This window comes from Lycium ferocissimum, chromosome 4, assembly GCF_029784015.1.
Source record: "Lycium ferocissimum isolate CSIRO_LF1 chromosome 4, AGI_CSIRO_Lferr_CH_V1, whole genome shotgun sequence".
In the NCBI taxonomy this organism is placed as follows: Eukaryota; Viridiplantae; Streptophyta; class Magnoliopsida; order Solanales; family Solanaceae; genus Lycium; species Lycium ferocissimum.
The window spans coordinates 34,579,611-34,601,859 of NC_081345.1; the positions used below are offsets into that span (position 1 = coordinate 34,579,611).

At 33.2% G+C, this 22,249-nt stretch overlaps 4 protein-coding genes and 1 long non-coding RNA gene across 7 annotated transcripts; 4 read left to right on the forward strand and 1 right to left on the reverse strand.

Moving 5' to 3' along the window:
* The first annotated feature begins 423 nt into the window (after positions 1 to 423).
* On the forward strand, positions 424 to 4,746 carry LOC132052496 (alcohol dehydrogenase-like 6). Of its 2 annotated transcripts, none has more exons than XR_009413995.1 (10): positions 424 to 718; positions 828 to 964; positions 1,526 to 1,572; positions 1,765 to 2,087; positions 2,854 to 2,936; positions 3,045 to 3,120; positions 3,222 to 3,283; positions 3,976 to 4,075; positions 4,171 to 4,332; positions 4,436 to 4,746. XR_009413995.1 is itself a non-coding variant. In XM_059444065.1 (10 exons), the coding sequence occupies exons 1-10, from the start codon at positions 664 to 666 to the stop codon at positions 4,544 to 4,546; spliced, it is 1,152 nt and encodes a 383-aa protein (XP_059300048.1). In that variant the 5' UTR covers positions 424 to 663; the 3' UTR covers positions 4,547 to 4,746. The 2 variants fall into 2 exon arrangements, 1 of the variants encoding a protein (XP_059300048.1); XM_059444065.1 differs by having other exon boundaries at positions 3,976 to 4,071.
* A 2,413-nt stretch (positions 4,747 to 7,159) lies between these two features.
* LOC132052498 (uncharacterized) lies at positions 7,160 to 13,854 on the forward strand. The gene is made up of 4 exons (XM_059444067.1): positions 7,160 to 7,349; positions 8,313 to 8,445; positions 8,557 to 8,671; positions 13,616 to 13,854. The coding sequence occupies exons 1-4, from the start codon at positions 7,192 to 7,194 to the stop codon at positions 13,672 to 13,674; spliced, it is 465 nt and encodes a 154-aa protein (XP_059300050.1). The 5' UTR covers positions 7,160 to 7,191; the 3' UTR covers positions 13,675 to 13,854.
* Positions 13,855 to 14,172: 318 nt separating this feature from the next.
* LOC132052497 (miraculin-like) lies at positions 14,173 to 15,047 on the forward strand. Its single transcript, XM_059444066.1, has one exon. It carries the CDS (start codon positions 14,247 to 14,249, stop codon positions 14,856 to 14,858), a length of 612 nt encoding a protein of 203 aa, XP_059300049.1. The 5' UTR covers positions 14,173 to 14,246; the 3' UTR covers positions 14,859 to 15,047.
* A 393-nt stretch (positions 15,048 to 15,440) lies between these two features.
* Positions 15,441 to 18,142, forward strand: LOC132052499 (uncharacterized). Of its 2 annotated transcripts, none has more exons than XR_009413996.1 (2): positions 15,441 to 16,104; positions 17,747 to 18,142. It is a non-coding gene; the product is annotated as an uncharacterized LOC132052499 (long non-coding RNA). The 2 variants fall into 2 exon arrangements; XR_009413997.1 differs by having other exon boundaries at positions 15,441 to 16,091.
* A 1,636-nt stretch (positions 18,143 to 19,778) lies between these two features.
* Positions 19,779 to 20,489, reverse strand: LOC132053976 (kunitz trypsin inhibitor 5-like). The gene is made up of 2 exons (XM_059446061.1): positions 20,263 to 20,489; positions 19,779 to 20,227 (listed from the first exon to the last, which is right to left on the reverse strand). The coding sequence occupies exons 1-2, from the start codon at positions 20,487 to 20,489 to the stop codon at positions 19,930 to 19,932; spliced, it is 525 nt and encodes a 174-aa protein (XP_059302044.1). The 3' UTR covers positions 19,779 to 19,929.
* Between the last annotated feature and the right edge of the window lie 1,760 nt (positions 20,490 to 22,249).

Genomic DNA, 22,249 nt, shown 5'->3' on the forward strand with positions numbered 1-22,249 from the left:
TCCTTTTTCAGGACTCGAGCTCGAATTGAAATTTTTGATTAAAAGTGAGAGAATTTTATCCATCCAACCACATCTCTAGAAAATCTTACCTCCAGGCTCCAAGTGCACTTCGCTTCTCTTCTTAGAAGTTAATAATGTCAAAGGGAAATCTTGTGACTCTTCTTTTCAAACTACTTGTCCTAGTAACAAGAAATGATAATGTTAAGCCAAAACTCAAACTCCATTAAATTATGCCTGAATTCTAAATTAATATTTATGCCTGAGTTCTAAATTAATAGGAATCAAGCAGCGAATTTTCTACAATTAGAACTATATTTTATTCAATTAAAAAATTATAATAATTTGACTATTTTACCGAAAAATTCAAGACTCGCCTCAAATAGTGCATTTGGAGATGGTCAGGAGGTGGAGAGACCTAACCAACCCAAAGTACAGTACCTAACTTCTCTGAAGAATATAAATTCACATAAAAAAAAAAATAGAAACCAGTTTTTGATTCATTACCTACCCACCCACCTACTCCCCCCTCCTTCACCTCTACTCTTTCTCCTTTCAAGTCTCACAACACAAAAACTAAGTCCAAATCTTTCATTTGCTCATTGCATTAATCAAAAGGGCTAAGGGATTGAGTCATTTCAGTACAAGTTGGGATTTTCAAAGAAAATGTCACTTACTGATTCAGTGCAAAACAAACAGCCAGGTGTCATCACCTGCAAAGGTTGTATTTTTGTCCATTTTCAATGCCCTTTATTTGCTTTTTCATTTCTTCTTTCCTAATCAAGAATCTGATTTTGAATGAACCCATTTATTTGTGTGTATTCATTCAGCTGCTGTGGCATGGGGACCAGGAGAACCAATGGTGATAGAAGAGGTGGAACTGAGTCCACCTCAGCCAATGGAGATTCGTGTTAAGGTTGTCTGTACGTCTCTCTGTCGTAGCGATGTCACTGCTTGGTCGTCACAGGTTTGATCTTTACTTCATCTTCTTTATTTTTTTCCTTTTGGGGTAGAAATTTTAGCTGTGCATATACTAGGTGTCACTTAAATGTCAAAAGAAAAATGCTGGATTGGAACTGTGTTAAGCTGTTGTTTTATGTACATAGGAGGAACTAATGGCTACTGAAATTTCAAAATTTGCTGATCATAATAAAGAGGAATCATTTTTACAAATGCAACATTGAATTATTAGGTGCTCAAAGTGTGCAATCTTGGACCAATTGGAGAGGGGCTTCTTTTTTCAGAGATATATGGTTTTTTAAGCATAAAAACCAGCAAGTTTTATGATATTGCAGTTTTATCTAATCTCATTTTGGGTTCTCCAAAGTAAAACCTTGGACATTTTACAGGGTGGAGGGTAGATGAGGACATATGAAACAGTACAAAAGGCTCAATCGTGGCCCCTTTTTGTTCCTTTATCTCGTCTTTTTTCTCATTTTGACTAGTTTTATTTTGAGGAATCTACCAGAATTACTTTCTTAGACCTTCAAATATTCACGCCAATTATGAAATTCTTATTCTTTTCCAGGCTCAGGCTTCTATATATCCACGGATATTTGGTCATGAAGCATCAGGGTCAGTTCTATTACCTCTTCCTTCTACTTGAAAGATAATGCTTTGGGTCTTTAATTTAAACATGTATGCTGCTGCTAATAGGAAGTTATCAAACACAACAACTACGCCTCAGTCCCAAACATGTTGACCGACTCAATATTTTCTCATTTCTGAACAGGGAATCAAGCTTCATTCTTGTTACTAATTTTGCAGGATTGTTGAGAGTGTTGGGCAAGGAGTGACTGAATTTGTAGAAGGAGACCATGTGCTTACCTTGTTTACTGGGGAATGCATGAGTTGCAGACACTGTACCTCAGGCAAAAGCAACATTTGCCAAGTTCTTGGATTGGAACGAAAAGGTGTTATGCATAGTGATCAGAAGACGCGGTTCTCTATAAAAGGGAAGCCGATTTATCATTATTGTGCAGTTTCAAGTTTTAGTGAATATACGGTTGTACACTCTGGTTGCGCGGTCAAGGTCACTCCAATTGCGCCTTTGGATAAAATCTGCCTCCTCAGTTGTGGAGCTGCAGCAGGTAATTTGTGGAGTACTGTTTAATTAAATCACTTTACTTCTTTACTACTACTGTTGAAATTTATGATTTCAAGACACAGATGTTTCTCTGTTTGGGAAAAAGATGTGATTTTAAGATTCTTTATTGTTAAAGACTCTTGAACTGATGATGAGGTTCGGCAACTTTTTTTATCTAAATGGTTTCCTCAATTTTATGCTTGTTATATATTCGCCCTTGTCATATAGAACTATAGGAGAGCTTGGAATGTTACTCCTCTTGCTTTAATGTAGGTCATTTGGAAGGAGAGAAATAGGAGAGCTTTTGAAGGGGTGGAGATGAGCTTTACTCATTTGAGTAGTCTCCGATCCCTTACTTTCTTTTGGTGCACCCACGTAGTTCATGTTTGTATAGAGGATTGGGTGTCTTTTGGAGAGAAACATATTTTGTAGGTTTCTCTTTTTTTGGTATACCACTTGTATACTGGCCAATGAAAAATTTTACCTGATCAAAAAAAGAAAAATTCACCATAGTCATATATGTATCATTTTACTAAACTGTAAAATGATAAACCTTTTCACATGGAAGAGGATTCTTTTGAGCTGAAAGATGATAGTACTCTAGCATACTTGATGGCATCGTAGACATTCTTTCATTTGAAATGTTTTCTTCAAATGGTTAAATCTCCTTCAGCTATTAGATGTTTCTTTCATTCTTAACCTATTTATCTTTGTATAGCTTAGAAACTAGCCATAATGTGGAGCCTTCACAATTGAAATGCAATTATCAGGTCTAGGTGCTGCTTGGAAGGTTGCAAATATCTCTGAAGGATCAAAAGTGGTCATTTTTGGTCTGGGGACTGTAGGGCTTTGTGTGAGTGCATTGATCCAAACTGAACAGCTAACATAATATGGGCTAACTGTTTTCCTGGAAAAACTTGACAATGATAATTAATAAGATGCTTAGATACTGTGTTAATAGGTTGCACAAGGTGCTAAAATGCGGGGAGCATCTCAAATTATTGGTGTTGATACGATGCAAGATAAATATGAAAAAGGTTTCACGTGATAAGACTTTTGATAACAGTTGAAAAGTTATCCTTGAACGTACAGTTGAAAAGTTTCCCTAACTTATTGTTGTTCTTCCATTATGGTGCAGCAAAGGCTTTTGGAGTGACGGACTTTTTGAACCCAAATGATACTGATGAACCCATTCCACAGGTGTTTTATATTTCATGAAATATACAACAAATCTTGTAAATTAGTTTCATTTTTCTCTCCCACCTAATTAGTCATCAGTCTTGCCAATCATGTTAGCTGTCTAAAACAACACATGAGCATTACAACAACTGCTACGTCTCAGTATCATGCTAGTTGGATCGGCTATATGAATTTTCAATATCCATTTTGCTGTATTTTGATCTGTTTCGTTGCAATATGCAATAATTAGGGGATTATCTAATACTATAGGTTTTCTTGTATGACCACATATCCATATAAACATCCGCTTTGTAAAATGCTCATCTTATGGAGGGTTGGGCATTAGAGACTCAACATTCACTCTTGTATAAATCACTGGGCTTACGTACAGATATTCTATAAAACTTGTCTCTCACTTTCATATGTACTTTCGCATTGCATAACACTTATGTAGTGATCCTCAATTTCAACATCATATTTTAATCTTATGTTTTATATCTTCGTCTATCATACCATTCACCTAGACCATTGAACTTATGTTTGAATTGTCTCAATTTATGCACTTTAATGCGGTCTAATCTCACCTCAATTTTACTCTTCTTATACTGGATAAATTTGCAGTTTACTTTGTAAATAGCATACAAATGGACTAGTTCTATTCATGCACAGACTATGTTCTCTTTTCATAAACTCCATATACTTTTTTGTTCCAGGTTATAAAACGCATAACTGATGGAGGTGCAGACTATTCATTTGAATGCATAGGAGATACAGGAATGATAACCACTGCTTTGCAATCTTGTTGTGATGTAAGTATTAAGACCCCATTTCAGTACTCTTCGGTATTCTCAGAAACACATCTCTCTTATTTATACCCCTAATTTTCTGTTTTCTCCTATTTGTATTAGGGATGGGGCTTGACTGTCACTCTTGGAGTGCCCAAACTGAAGCCGGAGGTAACAGCTCATTATGGACTTCTTCTTACCGGTAGAACATTGACAGGATCCTTATTTGGAGGATGGAAACCTAAGTCTGAAATTCCTTCATTAGTTGATATGTACCTAAAGAAGGTAGACTGTTACACTGTTTTTGCAACTTGATGAACCTTAAAACGTCGTGTTTATTTACTCCAAACGATTTCAATATTAAGCCATTGTGAGGTTTTGCTTGCAGGAAATCGAGATAGATGACTTGATCACACATAATCTGCCCTTTGAGGACATAAACACGGCTTTTGATCTGATGAAAAATGGGACTTGTTTGCGCATTCATACACATGCCTAAGTAGAAAGTTTTCCAATGGCTGGCAACTAGTTGAAATTATTTCACGCTTTCTATTACCGCGATGTGGAAACAGCCAATCACAGTGAACTGCCAGAAATTTTGATGTTGTAGTATAGTGTATGAACTCATTTGCTATCTTCTGTTGTTTTGAGAGAACAATTTGAACTTTTGTTCATAGAAGTGGAGTTTGCTATTGATAATTTTTTTTCATTATAAGGAAGAAACTTTGGATGGACAACTTTTCAAAGTGATTGATGTCTACAAGAATTGCCAAACACACGAACGAAGTCTGCAAATGTAATTCTCTAAGGATACCAAAAAAAAGGGTAAAAAGTTTGTGATGTTCTAGCAATTTTTTCCCACTTTCTAAAACAGGCAAAATTTCCCCTTTTTATTTCCAACTTATTGTATAGGGTAAAAAAAACTCGGCAGTTTGGTTATATTCTTAGTAAAAATAAAAACATGCCTAGTTGAGTACCCAATTAATAGTTGTATCTTTTTCCTACTTGAACTATCATAAAACATGCCTAGTTGAGTAGATGGTCATATTTTAGATAGAAAAAGCGAACACCTGATTGTTGGCTCGAGGTGTGTTTTTAATACAAACGACTTTCAAAAACAACGGATAGTCGGAGAGTAAAACTCGCGAAAAAATTATCCTTGAGCTTGTTTTTGACACATTAACTCTTTCTTAAAATAATTTTATATCTTTTATTATAGTTAATTAAAATTTACTTTCACTTTAATTTTTTACAAATTAAATCACTTTGGTTTTAAGTATTTTCTGTATTATTCGGATTGGGCTTTGGGATTAAAATTTTGGGAAGGGGGTAAAAAATGCCCCTTTACTTTGGGAAAAGGGCTAAAAATATCCTCTATTACACAATTTGGGTAAAAAATAGGTCTTCCAATGGCTATATATATCTTAAGGAAAATATTTTACGAAACGTCATAGCTTTTATATTTACAAAACATAAATTACAAATCCTATACAAAACAAGCTTTATATTTAAAAAAATAAAATATTTTTAAATTATTTTTTATTTTTTAAAAATCATTTTTTTAAAAATTATTTTTTTATTTTAAAAAAAAAAAAAAAATTTAATTTTTTTTTATTTTTTTTAAAAATTAATATTTTTTTTTTTGCTCAAAAACTGTATGAAAGTTGTATTGATAATTTTTTTTTCCTTAAAGGAAAATTTAGGATGAAAAATGTATGAAATGTGTATATCTCTAAGGCTTAAAAATCCGCTCAAAATTGTGTGTACGAAAACAATATGAAATTTGTATCTTGCTCGTATGTAAGGATTCCAAAAAAGGGTATAAAGTTCATGATGTTCTATAAAATTAATACAATTTTGTATATAACTTTGATAAAACAGGCAAAACTTAAAATAATCGCTTTTTTCCATGAAATGTGTATATCTTGCTCAAGGCTAAAAAAACTCGGCAGTTTGTTTGTTTTAATAAAAACGTAAAAATGTGTATATCTTGATCAAGGCTTAAACATTATGTTTAAAATTTTATGCATGAGAAAATAAATGTGTATATCTTTCCTTTCAATCAATAGAAAGCTCATTGTTTGTATATAAATTTCATATTAGGTTTAAGGAATTAATACAACTCGTAGCAGAACAATTTTCAAATTCAAGGCTAAAGTTTTCGGCAAAATTTTTGATATAAAAATTATATTAAAAATTTATCACTTGACATAAATTTTTTTTTTCTGAAAATATGAAATTTTTTAAAGGCAAAAATAAATAAATTAATATTTAAAAAAATATATATAAAAATTATTTTTTTTATAAAAAATATATATATTTTTCGGAAAAAAAAATAAAAAAGAAAAATATATATAGAAAATGTATGTTCCATTTGTAATATATATCGTTATGTTTTGTAAATAAGGAAAACTTAAATTCCGTTTCCAAATATTTCTCCTTAACGTATATATACGTAGTTTTCAAAAATATATTAAAATCGTGTAAAGTTTTTAAATATATCCCTAAATTGGGAAATTCCCAAATTCGTCAAAATAACATTTTTTTAAAACCTTTCGACCCAATTAAAAAAAAATGTATCGAAAACTTTTAGAGTCTAAATGAGTCACTATCACGAAAACATGCCCATATGGATTTTTTATTTAGATGGCCATTATCTTTGACTTTTGTTAAGACGTGTATTTAAAATACTTTAGGGGTGTTTTAATGGATACAAAAATAGTGATGGAATAAAAATTTAGTACGGATTTATCTTTTGTTTGGTTATTATAATAAGTTATGCAAAAAATAATGCGGGATAACTTATAGCTATCGGAGGGTGGAATATAATTTTTTAAAACGATAAAAATAGCCAAAAATTATATATATATTTTTTATAGTTAATTAAAATTTTTTTCACTTTAAATCAAATAATCAATAAAAAAATAATATCAAAATAACTAATCCCAATATAAATAATCCCAATATAATTAAGAGGAGAGGTATATTTTTGACCCTGTTCCCCTAAAATTTACAACTAAAAATACATATAAATAGGACCAAGCTGCTGAATGAATGTTGTGTCTTCTACTTTTCCGTCTCTTATACTTTCCGTAAATCACAGTTTCGAAAGAGCAAGCATTCGATTTTGAGTTGGAACTTTGAATGTCGACGGAGGAGGAAAACGCCATAGAGGCGGTGGCAGTGGCCCGTAGGGAGAGGCTGAGAGCCCTCAGAGAAGCTCAAGAACTTCTTCAAACCCCTGACAATGATGATGATGATAATAACAACAGCAACACTAACCAAGACGATGAAGACCAAAAGTATGCACTACCAATTTACTTTTTTATCCCCCTTCTTTTTAAAAGTTTATTTGAAGCATTGTAGCTTTACAATCCTTGCTCAAGTTTTTTGAATGTGTATTTTCCGTAAAAGACAAATCCTTTAGTATTGGAATGAAATAGGGCCCGAATAGGGGTTGAGGACTGAGTTCCGTTCCTTACATAGTTGAGGTGGAAGGTTCGTTACAAAGGCGAATCTAGTAGTTTTAGAATATGGGTGCACCACTAAAAAAAGGAAGGAAAAAATGTATTATGTGGGAATTGATTGCTAGTCCTCTAGGTAAATAATTCAACCTTCAACCAAGTACACCATTTAGCCTTCTTGTAGCATGAGTGCTGATAAATAATATCATACTAATTTTAGAAAATATATACATAAGCTACCTAGTTTTACATAGAGACCATGGGTTCTTGTGCCCCAAATTCGACATATAATCGCCTCTGGGTGGAAGGTTTAAACTATAACTTTCTGGTTCAGACGAACGCAATAACTTTGGTCCATACCATGTATTTGTCTTAAGAAATTCATTGAGTATGTTCAGTTAGAACCCAGATAGTTAAAAGGGCTAAAATACCAAACCCATAAGCTTAAAATTCCAAACCCATAAGCTTCAAATCCTGGCTCCCCCTCAGTTGTTTATTGATTTGTTTCCCCCTCCCCTGACGTAATTAAAAAAAAAAATCCGAATAGAGCAGAATAGAGAGTTTTCAAGTCCCTCGTGGCTTCCTATTTAGTGGTAAAAAGTGCAGTGCATAAGCTATTTTAGAGATAGGGGTGACAGACAAGCAGCCAGGTAAAAGATATTAAACCAGCTGACTAATAAGAGGAAAGAGGCAAGCCAAAACTGACTCCTAACAAGTAGCTGTCTTTTCATACACGCAGTTTACTAGATGACTGAACTGGACTAGTTTGGCATAGTATTGATTTATTGATATATATTTCAGTGATGTCCAAATGAAGTTCCGGAATTACCTGCCACATGACAAACAGCTTCAAGAAGGCAAAGTCGCTCCACCAGCACTCCCAAAGTTCGAAGACCCTATGGCCACTCTACCTCCACCCGAAGAGAAGAAAGAGGTGCTTGAGTGATTACATTATTTATTTCCTTGAATTTCGTTTTCTTCGTCATTTTGGATTTGTATTAGTTGTGTTCATTGTCATGACTTTTCTTTGGTTATATTTTACCAGGATCCGTTTTTAAATATCGTCCCCAAGAAGCCAAACTGGGACCTGCGAAGGGATGTGCAAAAGAAACTTGACAAGCTTGAGAAACGCACCATGAAGGCACTCGCTCAACTTATGGGTAAGTTATTTCTGTTTTCTGTTTATAATGTGTTTGTTGTTATTTGACTCTCAAGTATGTAATGGTCTTGTTCCATAGCTTGTTAAAAGTAATGGAAATAGAAAAAGAAAAACCACGGGATTACCTTTTGATATGTCTCTTGAAGTAAGTTTTAGCTGAGATTGTTCCCTGTACTTCTGCTGTAAGGAAGTGTTAGAACATCTGATGAAACAAATAGTTACTCCAAGATAATTTTTCCTTCATAAAAAGCTTTCATGAGTGGACCAATTTGTAATATCACCTGCAGTAGGTTGACTTGCAGTAGTTTGGACTTTGCTTAAGGAGGCTTTTAATTGCACCTCATGAAGGTAGATAAAATTGGTTGCACCACTTCAATGCTACTTTGTGAGTTTAGAAAACTGATCTGTGAAATTGTTTTGAAGTAAACTCTTAATGTTGTTTTCTGCCCTGCCATCTTCATCTGGTCTGGTCTCGTGAAAGTGATTACACTCACCTTTTCATTTTAGGGGGAAGAAGGTTAGTGATTGCCTCTTTACTTTTGTATGGATAAATATGGATGTGCAAGATGGTTCCCTTTTTAGGTTGAACAACAACACCACCACTCAATCCCGAACTAGTTTAAGTCAGCTACAGAAATACTCTATATCAACTCCATTTCATGTTAAGGTCAAGTTTCTGATTAGTTTTGTTTTTTTTTTTTTTGTTTTTTTGTTTTTTGTTTTTGAAACAGCTTTCTGACTAGTTTTCTTCAAAGCAAAAATGCAAAAACCGTGATGAAGGGCTAATTAGTAAAGTGAAACATTACATACACTAATAGATAAGGAATAAGAATGGCATGTACTTTGTTGGTACTAGTTATCAAATAAAATCCTTTATCTTGTCCCCCAAAAAAAAAAAAAGGAGAGACACGCTCTTATAGCCATAGGAGTGTCATGATATATTAATGACCACAAGTTCTAAGAATACTTTTGATACAATATATAGTCAGGTTATGTATCAAAAGTCTGTCTTTTCTTTCTTAAATTCCATGTTCAGTCAAACACCCGAAGGGAGTAGTACTTAGTAGGCCAGTTCCTTTTTTCTTTTTTTTTTAAATATATATAAAAAAAATTAATCATATCCTAATTATCTGGTGTGTTATAAGCTTATCCTGAAATCTAACCATCGGTTCAAGTAAGTCCGGTCGATAGGTTTGGTCAGTTTTTAATAATCTTTTAACGTCCCTAGCTACAGCTGCATATGGTTGCTCCTTATTTCCGATTTGTTTGGCTCCTTCGATGCTGGTCACTATGGATTCCTGCTTTATTGATGACACTTCTGTGTTGAACCTCTTTTTGATTTACCTCCATTGTGGTCAGCTATTTTCTGTCAGTGTCTATTATGTCAGCGTTTTGGGCTCCTGAACCCTGACAATAGGCTACATCTTTGGTCCCTCTTACTCTCCTTTGGAGCCCTTCTCTTCTAAGCCTGGTTGACCTTTCTAATCTTATCCTAGTTGTTTTAGGAAATTTTAGTTTCTACATAGATGGAATCTCATTTTTTGCATTTATAAGTGTATTAATCTATGTTCTTCTCAGGTTTATCAGCACCTTTTGAACCATGTTATCCCCAAACAGAGTAGTCAAATTCAAGCAGTGCACAAAAGTGCAAGTCTGTTGGAACTTTAAGCAAAAGCACAATTACAGAGTTGCCTTTAGCAAACAAAAGTGCTAATGGAAAAAAATAAATAAGTACAATTGTAATGCAAGAAAATATAACCAACATTTTTGATAAGTACAGGTAATTTATTAATAATAACTTAGCACCAACCTGGTAGTAAGCCAGTAAAAAATGGAAGCTGGATATAATGCTTCCATAGCTGCAAGGGTTCCAAAAAATCCAGCTTCGATGCAAGAAAATGTAACTATAAACACAAAAAGTATTCTTTTAAACAAAAGAATTAATGTATCACTTTGTTATTGATAGTCCTCGTATGCTAATTTCTTATTCATAATGTTTTCTTAATAATTAATGCATCACTTTGTTATTGTGGGATTGATTTTGTACTCCACGTCTGCCAATCGATACCCTTTTAGGCAATTTGCTGAGCAAGTCAACTTTGTAACTAAATCCTAGCAAGATTTGATCCTGATTGAAGTGCTTTAGGTGTATCAAATGAGAGTGCATGTCCAGTTGGAGACACTATTGACTTTAGAGATGCCATATGAAGCCAATATGGCCTTAACATTGTCTATCCAAATAATTCTGGACCACTCTCCGTTTTTCGGTATTTAAATCCTCTGTATATCAGAAGACCCTTATTTGTGCATTACACATTGCCAAAATCGTGCTAAAGACAAGAATATTAAAATCATCTTCGTACAAAAGAAAAGCATAGTAAAATCATCTTCGTGCATATGAAAGTCTAATCAACCAATGCAGCTGGTCTAGTCTTCCCACTGGAAAATAGCCTTTGAAAGGCTATTGTTGTAGGTCTCACACATCTTGCACCTTAGGTCTTGAATATGATTAAGAGAATTTACCCACAATGCCCAGTTTGCTTGTTGCTTTGTTATGTTTCTGCTAGTGTTTTAGTTTTGTTAGATATCTGTATGCTGGTAGAAAATATACAGAACTTCTAGTGCTTTTTTATTTTTATTTTGTATTAAATTGGATTGCGATGAGTTTAAATGGAGCGTCATGAACCGTGAGGATTCATATTGTCAGCCCCAACTTGTTTGGGACTAAGGCGTAGTTGGTTAGAGTTAAACTTGAAAATGAGGAACTTGTGAACACTGGAGGTGTATACTTAATGACAATATTCCTCTAGAGAGTATAGATTGGATGGGTTTGAGTTCCCTATCATGTTCCGGAACGTTTATTTATAGGATGGAGATATCCTTGCTTGTTAGACAAGGCTTTGGACCTACTACAATCTTAGCATGTTTTTATGGGTTGGATTTGCCTAGGATTCTGATGGGGTTGCATCAGAATCAGCTCTTACCCCGTTTCTATTCCCCTTGGTGATGGATGAATTGACGCGACAAATACAAGGTGAGGTGCCTTGGTGTATGTTGTTCGGATGATGACATATAACAACGATTGACGAGAGTCTTTCGCAGATCGGAGTTTTGTACTAATTTTTATTTTTATTTTGTATCGTAAAGTTGGATTTAAAATGTCTCTTAATTTTTAATTCAAAAGTAGTTCAAACGATTAATAAGAAATAACTTGAGTGGGCCTTAAAAATGAGGTGGCGTATATAAATTACATATATTGAACTTCATAACGTCGTTCATAAAGACTCTAAGGTATTCGGATTTCACTTACACAAGTCCTAGAGTTCAAACAATAACTATTCGCACAATTTTCACTTCAATTCTACTTAATGAAAATGGAGGAGGACGTTGAGGAGTAAGTCGCCCTCTAGCTCGTATCAAAGATCATACGACGTGCCAAGAAAAGAATATACCTTATATGCCCCTTACGCCTAGACTTCCCGTTTCGCCAAAAATGCGCGAATGGTCACATTGACGAAATTTATTCATGAGACTTACAATTTCCAAGCTTAACCAATATTGTTCTATAACAATTTTGGTGATAAAGATTTCCCCATAAATAGCATCCCCGAAAACTGAGGAACTACATTCTAACCTTAATGGCTGACATAATTCAACAACTTTAATATTCCAATAACTTACGGAGTACTTACATTCAAAGATGATTACAAACAATTCACAAAATTCTCCAAACAACTCAAACCATCTAGAGATTCTTATCTTCCAATGATTTACAACATTAATCCACATACTAACAATGCAATATTCATAAAGGTAAAAATTGCATAAAACTCACATAAATTCCCATCAACATAACATCATTCTAGTCAAACTTACATTTTTCCTTATAAAAATCAATAGACAATTTGTTCTTCAAGGCTACAGGAGGTGTGAGAGGATGATTTTCATTCTTTCTTCACACTACAACAACTAAAACATGCTAATTAACATTAATACATAGCTTAGACTGAGATACTCCATATGCTTGCATCCAACAACACATATAAACCATTTATAACACAAGAAAACAAGGTTGGACTCGTTTGAACAAACGACCTATCTTCCTTTCAATCTTTAGCATTTGTTTTTATTTTTTATATTTGTTGGGCCGAATAGTGTACTTTGTTTATTTTATTTATCTATAGTAGTCAATGCTCTTTCTCTGTTCCGTTCTTCCATGACTTTCTCGCTTTTGTTTATTCCTTTTTTCATATTGTTTTCAACTTTCCCAAAATGCTTACTAATTATGGAAAATTCCTTCAAGTGTTGTCTTGTTTTTCAAGACTTGTTTGCTCTCTTAAGTCTTTAAAACCACGAAGGTCTTCGGGATAGCCTTTGACCCTAACTTCTCATGGTTCACTCAAATTGTCCCGTTACTCAAAATACGGATACCTTCGAGGATTCATATTGTTAGTTGGTTAGAGTTAAACGTGAAAATGAGGAACTTGTGTATACTTAATGACAATATTCCTCTAGAGAGTATAGATTGGATGGGTTTGAGTTCCCTATCAATAGTTCTCAGGAAGCAGAATGGCTGGAGATATCCTTGCTTGTTAGACAAGGCTTTGGACCTACTACAATCTTAGCATGTTTTTATGGGTTGGATTTGCATAGGATCAAGCTAACTAAGCAGCTTGTAACATAGAGGCAAGGGTACTTTCCAAGTGTGATCAAGGAAAATACATCTTTGGCACATTGTGAAATAGTTCTCTTGAGAATCTAACTTTAACTGACGAGAATGCTTCTAATCTTATCTGGATCTTTTACCTAGTTTTGAATTTTTTGGCCTTCTTTTTTAATAAATAAATAGGATTGAAGCACGTTTATTTTACTAATTTTGAGGTAATCTGTTTCGTGTGTTAGTTTTGTGCCAGCTACTTGACTTGATTACATTGATCTTTTGTAGAGGAAGAAGAAAAGAAGAGGAAAATGGCTGAAGAGGATGCTGAAAATGGTGAAGAATAGATGGATCTGCACCAGTAATTCAAAACATTTGACGGAATTATAAATGTGGCTTTGCGGTTTTGGATAAGGCTGTATAACCATTACTTTTATGACATCTAGTCTTTGACTGTGAAACATTGTAGTGAGTGTTGTGAAGATTATGAATACAGGCATATATATCTGCTTGCTAATTGATGCTGAGGTAGTTGTTACTAACATCTTTTAAACACGAGAATTTGCAAAACAGAAGGACCTATATTCGTAGTATCTCTGTTAGATGACATCAAGTTGACATCTCTTGTGCCGCTGGTTTCTTATAGAATTATTATCGATCAAAACAATCAGCTAGGAACTCGTTGAATTGCTCATTGGATATTGAAAAAAGAAAAAGGTCAAAATCCTTTGAAAATACAAATGAATCTGGGGTCAAACACCGTCAACCTTCCAAGTCACCCCAAGTTTTAATTAAACCAAAATCCATGCAATGTGCTATTTTTCTTATATAAAACACTAATCGCATATGTCCCTAATATCCATACAATATTCCCCCTCACAAAACAAAAACAAAAAAAGACTGACAGTTTCACTGCAAAATGAAGGCGGCTTTGCTATTACTTCTTCTTTCTGTCATTACCACCTTCGCAAATTCTGCACCTTCACTTGAACCAGAACCAGTTCTTGATATAAATGGCAAAATTCTCCGAACACACACAACATATTTTGTAGTGCCAGTAAAACACGGAAAATATGAGGGGATTTCTTTAGAAAGCACTGGCAATGAGAAATGTCAACTTGGTGTCGTACAACAATTATACGGCGGGCACGGAAGTCCTGTGGCATTATTCCCAGTGAACCCTAAGAAAGGCGTAATACGCGTGTCTACTGATTTAAACATCGCGATGTTCAGCACCCACGAGTGTGATCAATCCACTGTGTGGCAACTTGAGAATTACGATTCGAAAACTGGCAAGTATTTTATTAAAGATGGTGGTGTTGAAGGAAATCCTGGTCCTCAAACTATAAGGAATTGGTTCAAGATTGAGAAGCATGGACGAAGTTATAAATTTGTTTATTGCCCATCAGTGTGCAGTTATTGTAAAGTCATTTGCAAAGATGTTGGCGTTTATATGGTCAACGGACAGAGACGTTTGGCACTCAGCGATGTCCCTCTTGTGTTCAACTTCAGAAAGGAAGTTACTCCTTAAGATCGAATAAATAACAAATAATAACAATAATAATTAGTATAAGGACAATAAGTAGTTCTATAAAAGAACAATGACGTAATAAGGATAGTTCTATAAAAGAACAATGATGTAATAAGGAGTGCCTAAGCTATGCTTTTATTTCTTCTTGGTGTTTTCATTGTCACTGAATAAAACATGTATTTTGCAATCCCTTTTGCCTTCAATTTGAGCTAGAATTATTACGAGCTTTGTTTGATGTACACGGGCTAAAATTCGAAAATAAAACCTATTGTGGTAAATGTTTTTTTAGATAGATTATAGTGTTATACTATACGCCCACGGTCTACCTCAAAAAAACATTTATAAAACTCTCTAGTCTTAAGAGTTAGGCTTGTCTTTGCAATAGTTCCATTAAACGCTTCCTATTTTTATAAAATCAAATGTCCCATGTGGCCATTGCAAGTCCAATTTTTTTTTTTTTTTGGTTGCTTCGGAAGCCATCATATCATATCATATATCATCTATCATATATATATATATAAAAAAGAGTGATCGCTTCTCCAAATGCAAGAATCATATTTATCTTTTTTTACTATTTTTTGACAAATTAATCTCCTATCAAGCGTGAAATAGAAACGGTGCGACATAAAAACACGACCCTTCGGCAACCTAAACTGTTAAAACCCCTTCGCTTCCATTCCTCTCCTCTCTGCCCTTTTCTTTCGTCATTGGCACTCTCATAAATCAACAGATATATTTTCATAATTCCATGGTTCTCCACCTTTTTCCTCTGATCAACATTCAATTATTAAATTTGAAAGAATAGGTTAAATTACCGCACGGCTGCCCCATAGTAATAGGAAAACAGAGAACGCAATCGTTTCACAATTCTCTTAAAATCGATTCAACTCAAGATTTTGACATCTTCAATTCCGATTACACCAAATACAAAGAAGACATCAACAGAGTAGAAGAATTCAACCCGACAACCGTTGATTTTCAATTCCTGTTTCACTCGAGGAGAAGAAGTTTATTGGTGAGATTTGAGAAAGGTCTAAAGGTACAAATATTTCTTCTCTCTCATCATTGCGCTTAATTATATTGGTTTTCCATAATGATCATCGGAGTGTACAGGTTCTCTACCGGTATTCAGATACCTAAAGTGGGAAAAAATTATAGGTTTTCTAATAACTTTAGAAGAAGAAATATATAACTCTACAATGGCCACGTCGAGGATGCTCTTACACTGCCAAAGTACGCTTCTGAAGTATGCGTTTTCTTTTTCTTTTTTGGTATTTTTATTATTACTTCATGATTTGTGCTGTAGTTTTGTCTTTGCTGTAATTGCTTTATATTTATTCTTAAAACATAATCCTTAAATTTTTGTGCGACAATCTTTTTGCTACTACACTATTCTGTTCTGTCAAACCTACTTTTTTTTTTTTTTTTAAAAAAGGTATCATTGTTACGCCATATTCTGGATCTCTACTTGATTTGTAGCAATAAAATTTTCATCTTTTGGTTATTTTGTCCTCCATTTCGTTAGATTTGATTAATCTTAAATGGGTATATCTATTATAATTTTATTTATTAAAACTTTTACACATATAAAATATCTATTTGTTCAATCAGCTTCTTGATCTCTGCTTGAATGTAAAAGTGCAAATGCTTGGATAGTGGAACATTAGATTGAGGTCATAAGATCAAGGTGTCCTTTCGGTTCTCACTTTAGATTGAGGTCATAAGTACGAAATTTAGTCGGAGCAATAGTGGAACATTTTGATTATTTATTTACATTAAAAGGAAGATACTTGAAGGGCTCTTTTAGTTAGATCTTTTTCCTATAATATGTTTATGTTGGATCTTGGAGTTTGTTCAGTCAATACCATTAGAACGGGAGAAGGCTATTTAGATATAGTAACTGTTTTGAGACAATTTTGAAGTGTTGCTACTAATAGTGAAGCAGCCACACCAGTGACAGTGATCAACTTCTATATATGAGATTAAATCAATTTACCTGCTAATAAGAACATGGGAATTCTAATAGTAAGTTTAGATATTGTCGATAATATTGTTTTCATTGTTCACCTCTAGATGTTCAAGAAAGCCATTTATCTTTTTTCTCTTTTTTTTTTTTTTTTTTTTTTTTTTTTTGCATTTTTCTTTCATTTCTTTTGAATTCTGCCTAATGCGTATTTATTTGCTATGTTAGAATCACGCCTGTTGAGTAGAAAACATCCTTTTCTGTCATCCTTGACCTTTTTTAACATAAATGTTAATAGTTGCCTTTGACTTTAATTTCTTAAGAACTATAACATCTTTTCCCAAATGGCAGCACATAATTGATAGTAACCACTATCGTTAATTATTATGGTGATTATTACTTACTTTATAAATATGCCCTTCAAATTTTCTATTAACCCCTAAATCAACCTCCGTTCCTTGACTAATTTTTCCTTCAAAATTTGGTTGCTGCAACATGCAAACCTTCTTTCCACAACACCTTTTCACCATCTTGCACTGATATGTATTTCCAGCATCTATGTAAGTATTGTTTTATCTAATTTTATAAAAGAAGATTGTCATCTGAAATTTTACAAAAATTAAATCTTTTTCAAGCTATTCCTTCATTTTACAGACTGCATGACTAAATTTCTTTAAATTATGATCTCTGTCAAAATTACCAAGTGTAAGATTATGAAAATTGCAAAAGGAACTTGGTGACGTACTATTTTTAGTTCATGTATTTGTCACCATCAAAATACATCTTTTTTCACTAGAATCTTTTAGTTGCTTCTTATTTGATGCCTACTTCAAAACTTACCACACTTATCACATCATCCATGCAGTAGTCGAATCATTATGAGTTGACAGAGTATTTTTACTATATATATTTGTCTCACTATCAGAGGAAAAGGATAGGTGATGGGTAAGGAGAAGCGACAAGAACGGAAAGGGAAAAAACAAAAGGGAAGGAAGAAATTGGAAGAAAATGAAGAACCTAAAACAATATTAGAACGAGGAGCAAGAACCAAATTGGAATCAACACACAAAAGTGTATTTGTTTCACAGACTGAGCACATATATTGTTATATTATCAATTAGATCCCTTTTAAAAACATTCAGAGGAATTTTTAAGAATAAGAAGCAAGAGCTATTTAAAGCTAACACGAGCTTATATTTATTTCCCTGTCTCAATTTTGGACAATTTTTTTAGAATGTTTTGCTGGAGATTTCAAAAAATAATTTGAGTTTGAATAGTTTAGGTTTTACCAAACAATAATGAATTTTATTTATTTGGAACGTTTCTTTCGATTTATGAAAATATTTTGGTTTCGTGGCCAATATTATAACAATTTTATGGTTTACAAGCATTTTCTTCTTGCTGGTCCTATCACCTAAAGGGAAGGACGCTTGCTTTTTTTTTCTTTTTTTTTTTGTGAAATAGCAGCAAATTATGTTTGAGTCAACGAGTAACGTATCGAAAACTTACTCAGAAATTATTCATTTGATAAAAAATATTGATTGCTTTTAATTGAAGTGCTAATACAACATTAATTTGATCCCAAAGGTTAAGACCAGGAAATTAAGAGATGTAATTAGTATCAAAATCTGCTTAAATGGATTTTTTTTTTAAATTATTTTTATCAAATACCATGTAGCTAATGAATTGAACTCATTTTGATTGAGGTGAAAAAGGAGGGATACTTTATGCCAAATAAATAAATAAATGGATTACCCCTTTATTTTTTCCATTTCTTTTTAAATCAGACATGGTGTGAAAGAATTAAAAAGTCCAAAATTAACTCTTCACTACATATTTTTGGCTTTTTAATCATTTGAATGTCAGAAAAAAATTGTTTTATAATTATAATGAGAATGTTTTATATCCGCGCGAAGCGCGGCAAGTTCACTAATTTTTTACATTATCTAAACATTACAATGAGTGATCCTTCTCCTCAATGTCTGATTTGAAAGATCATTTACATAACAGTCATAAACAAATGGAGGCAGAAAAATAAAGCGTAGTCCAAACTATTCTCTCGATGTAATTAACCAGCAAGTTGTATTCCAATGGATGGTTGCTATTTTTGTTTTTCTCTTTGCTTTATATCATTATAAATTTATAGATAATGTTTCTAAGTGTTACCGGTTTGCTATTCAAATGTATCCACCATATTTATGAGCATAGAGAACCTCTAATTAGAAGTATTGTTCAATAAACCAACCAATCAATTACGCCTTAATCTTTAATTAACTAAGATTTGTGAGAATCTGTACATATTCTGCTTTATTCAGACTTATATATTTCGTTCCACTGCTAGTACTCTAACCTGTGAACAAATTAATTAGAGGTTCTTAAAAATCTTTACACTTATCTCTACATGAACTTAACATAACGAGTAATAGATAACTACATCTTACTTAACCTCGATTCATCGAAGGAGGTAAAGAAAGAGAAGGAGGTTGGGACACTTTCAGATCAAGGCGAAAGGCTATGGGGAGATACCGTCTGTGATCCATGGATCTCCCATCGGGAAACCATATCCAAGCTTTGTGGCTAGTATAATGTGCCCTTTGAACTTCTCAAATTTACCGAACTGAGGACACTCCAACATTCATTTCAATTTTCCTTTTGTTTTTAAGTCTATTGGCCGACTTAATGATCTTTCCGTTTATTATTTGTTAAGTCTAATTGCTTTCTAGCTAGAGATTCTACAGACGAATTTCCTCCATGTAGTCAAATCTATCTTGATCTTTTTAACATTTTCAATCAACATAGTACCACAACATTAACTTTAATTTTGTATTAGTACCAAATTGGGAAAATAAAACCGGCCTTTGCAACTACTTGGATAAGTAATAAAATCGATGATAAATTTTTTCGTTCAATCAAATAAAAAAAAAAATAGTGGATACATGTAATAATTAGCAAAAAAAGAAGAAATAAAAAGCATAGTTTATTAGGAAATTAAGTGCCTGCATATTAGCAAACGGCACTCTTATTACATCATTATTATTTGAAGGACAAGTTCATTATCATCATCATTAGTACTATTATTTTGGTAGAATAAAATTAGTTCAAGTAATTTCAACGACCTATAAGAATTTCCTTCTTAAAGTTGAACACAAGAGGAACATCACTGAGCGCCAAACGCCTAACTCCCTTGACCATACGAACTCCAATATCTTTACAAATTACTTTGCAGTTATTGCACACTGGAGGACAATAAACGAACTTATAACCTTGCCCATACTTCTCAATTTTGAACCAATTCCTCGTACTCTTAGGACCAACATTAATAAAATACTTCCCTTTTTTCGAATCATACTTCTCAAGCTGCCACATTATCGATGGAAGACAATTTAAATCGCAGACACGTATTAACCTTTCTTTTATCAATATTTAAATCGTTCGACGTACACACGTATTACACCTTTCTTTTTATCAATTGGGATGAATTCAAGGGCATGTGGTTCGACGTAATTTTTTTGCAGGACACGAAGTTGACATGTCTCGTTGTCGATGTTTTCGACAGCAAGGGCACCGTATTTTTCGCCGTTTATTGGAATTATAAAATACGTTTTTTCTGTTCGGAGAATTTTGCCGTTTATGTCAAGAACTGGTTCAATACAACGGAAAAGGGTCATGTAAAAGTGAGAAGATATTTTAGCCTCAAAAAAAATTTATCCCTCAAAACTTCATTTTTGGATTTAGTTCACAAAGCCAAGAATTTGTGAAGATAGAAAAAAAGATGGAGAGAAGCAATACTCCCTCCATCCATTTCTCTTAATTAATACTACCGTTTAAGCTCAAAATAATTGTTTCAAAATAATTAGTTGTTTAGGAATTCAAGATTAAAGTTGGCAATTATTAATATATATATATATATATATATATATAAAAAATAAAAAATCCGAATAAAAAGTAGTTCTTTTTAATCGTGCCAAAATTGATAATTACATAACCGAAAATTGCGTGAATTCCCCAAATAAACATTTTATTTATTCATTTAATAAATAGGAATAATTTAATAATAATTATACATTATATTTATTTAGTTGTATTTCTTTATAATGGCAATTATTCTCAACGATATCCTTAAAATTGAAGAAGTAGTTCAATTCTCAAAAATATTTAATAAATAGGAATAATTTAATAAATTAAACCTTATATTTATTTACTAAACTATATCTAATAAAACTTGATTTGTTTGCTTAAAAAAGGACGAAGGAATTGGGGGAGAAAAAAGATTAGGGAGCTCTGGACCAAACAATTGATTTTGCAGGCTCAACGATATCTTCCGGATAGAGAGAGAAAGGAGAGTAATTTGGGTGTGGGTAAAAATGTAAGTCAGGCTAGTTTAGAGTTAAAAATGGGGTTGTTTTTTGGTTCAATAAGAGCATGACACTTGACGTTTTAAAGCAGAAAATGAAGTTTTAACAGGCGAGTGGTAAATATAGTCAATTTTAAAAGTGAGAAATAAATATAGCTCTAAAGTATGACTGTACGGCGAGTCATGTTTGAGAATTGCCCACTAATATCACTTTTGTTTCTTTTAAGACTAGAAGAATATCATCCAACTTGTTATAAAATAATAAAGCAAGCAAGAACAATATTGTAGACAAAAAGAGAAGAGAGGAATTCTTTTATTTCTCTTATTAGGTATGATATACAATGAAGAGAACATCTCTATTTATAGGAGAAAATTAACTTGGTGCCAAAGTTAAAAACCCTAAAGTTTCTCCTAAAGATAGACATCCATACTTAAATAATATTTATAACACTCCCCCTTGGATGTCTATTTGATAGATAATGTGCCCCGTTAAAACCTTACTAGAAAAAACCTAGTGGGAAAAAATCTAGTGAAGGAAAAAGAGTACACATTTATAATAATACGCTATTTGGTTGCCTCATTAAAAACTTTACAAGGAAAAACTCAATGGGAAAAAAACCTTGAAAGGGAAAAAGAGTACAACGCGTATTAACTCCTCCTGATGAGAACTTCAATCCAAAAACTTGAATCTTCACATCTTCATTCGAGAGTTGCAGTTGGTATAGACTTGGTGAGTAAAAATCAGCCATATTATCACTCGAACAATTTGTTGCACCTTGATATCACCATTCTTTGGAGCTCGTTTGGAAGAACAACTTTGGTGAAATAGAGCTTTGTCCTTTTATGAATCCACTTTTTTTAGTTGGACTATGTATGTCGCATCTTGCCTGGATAGAGTTGCATCGGCATATAATATTGTTCAAATCACTCCAAGTGCAATCCCGACTTGCTTTATAAACAGATGTTATCTTTATATGATTTGACTATCATGTAAAACCACATCGTATGGCCATAATCCCTCATAGTCATAGCAAAATATATAAATGCATCAATTGCATAAAGATATGGCACTTC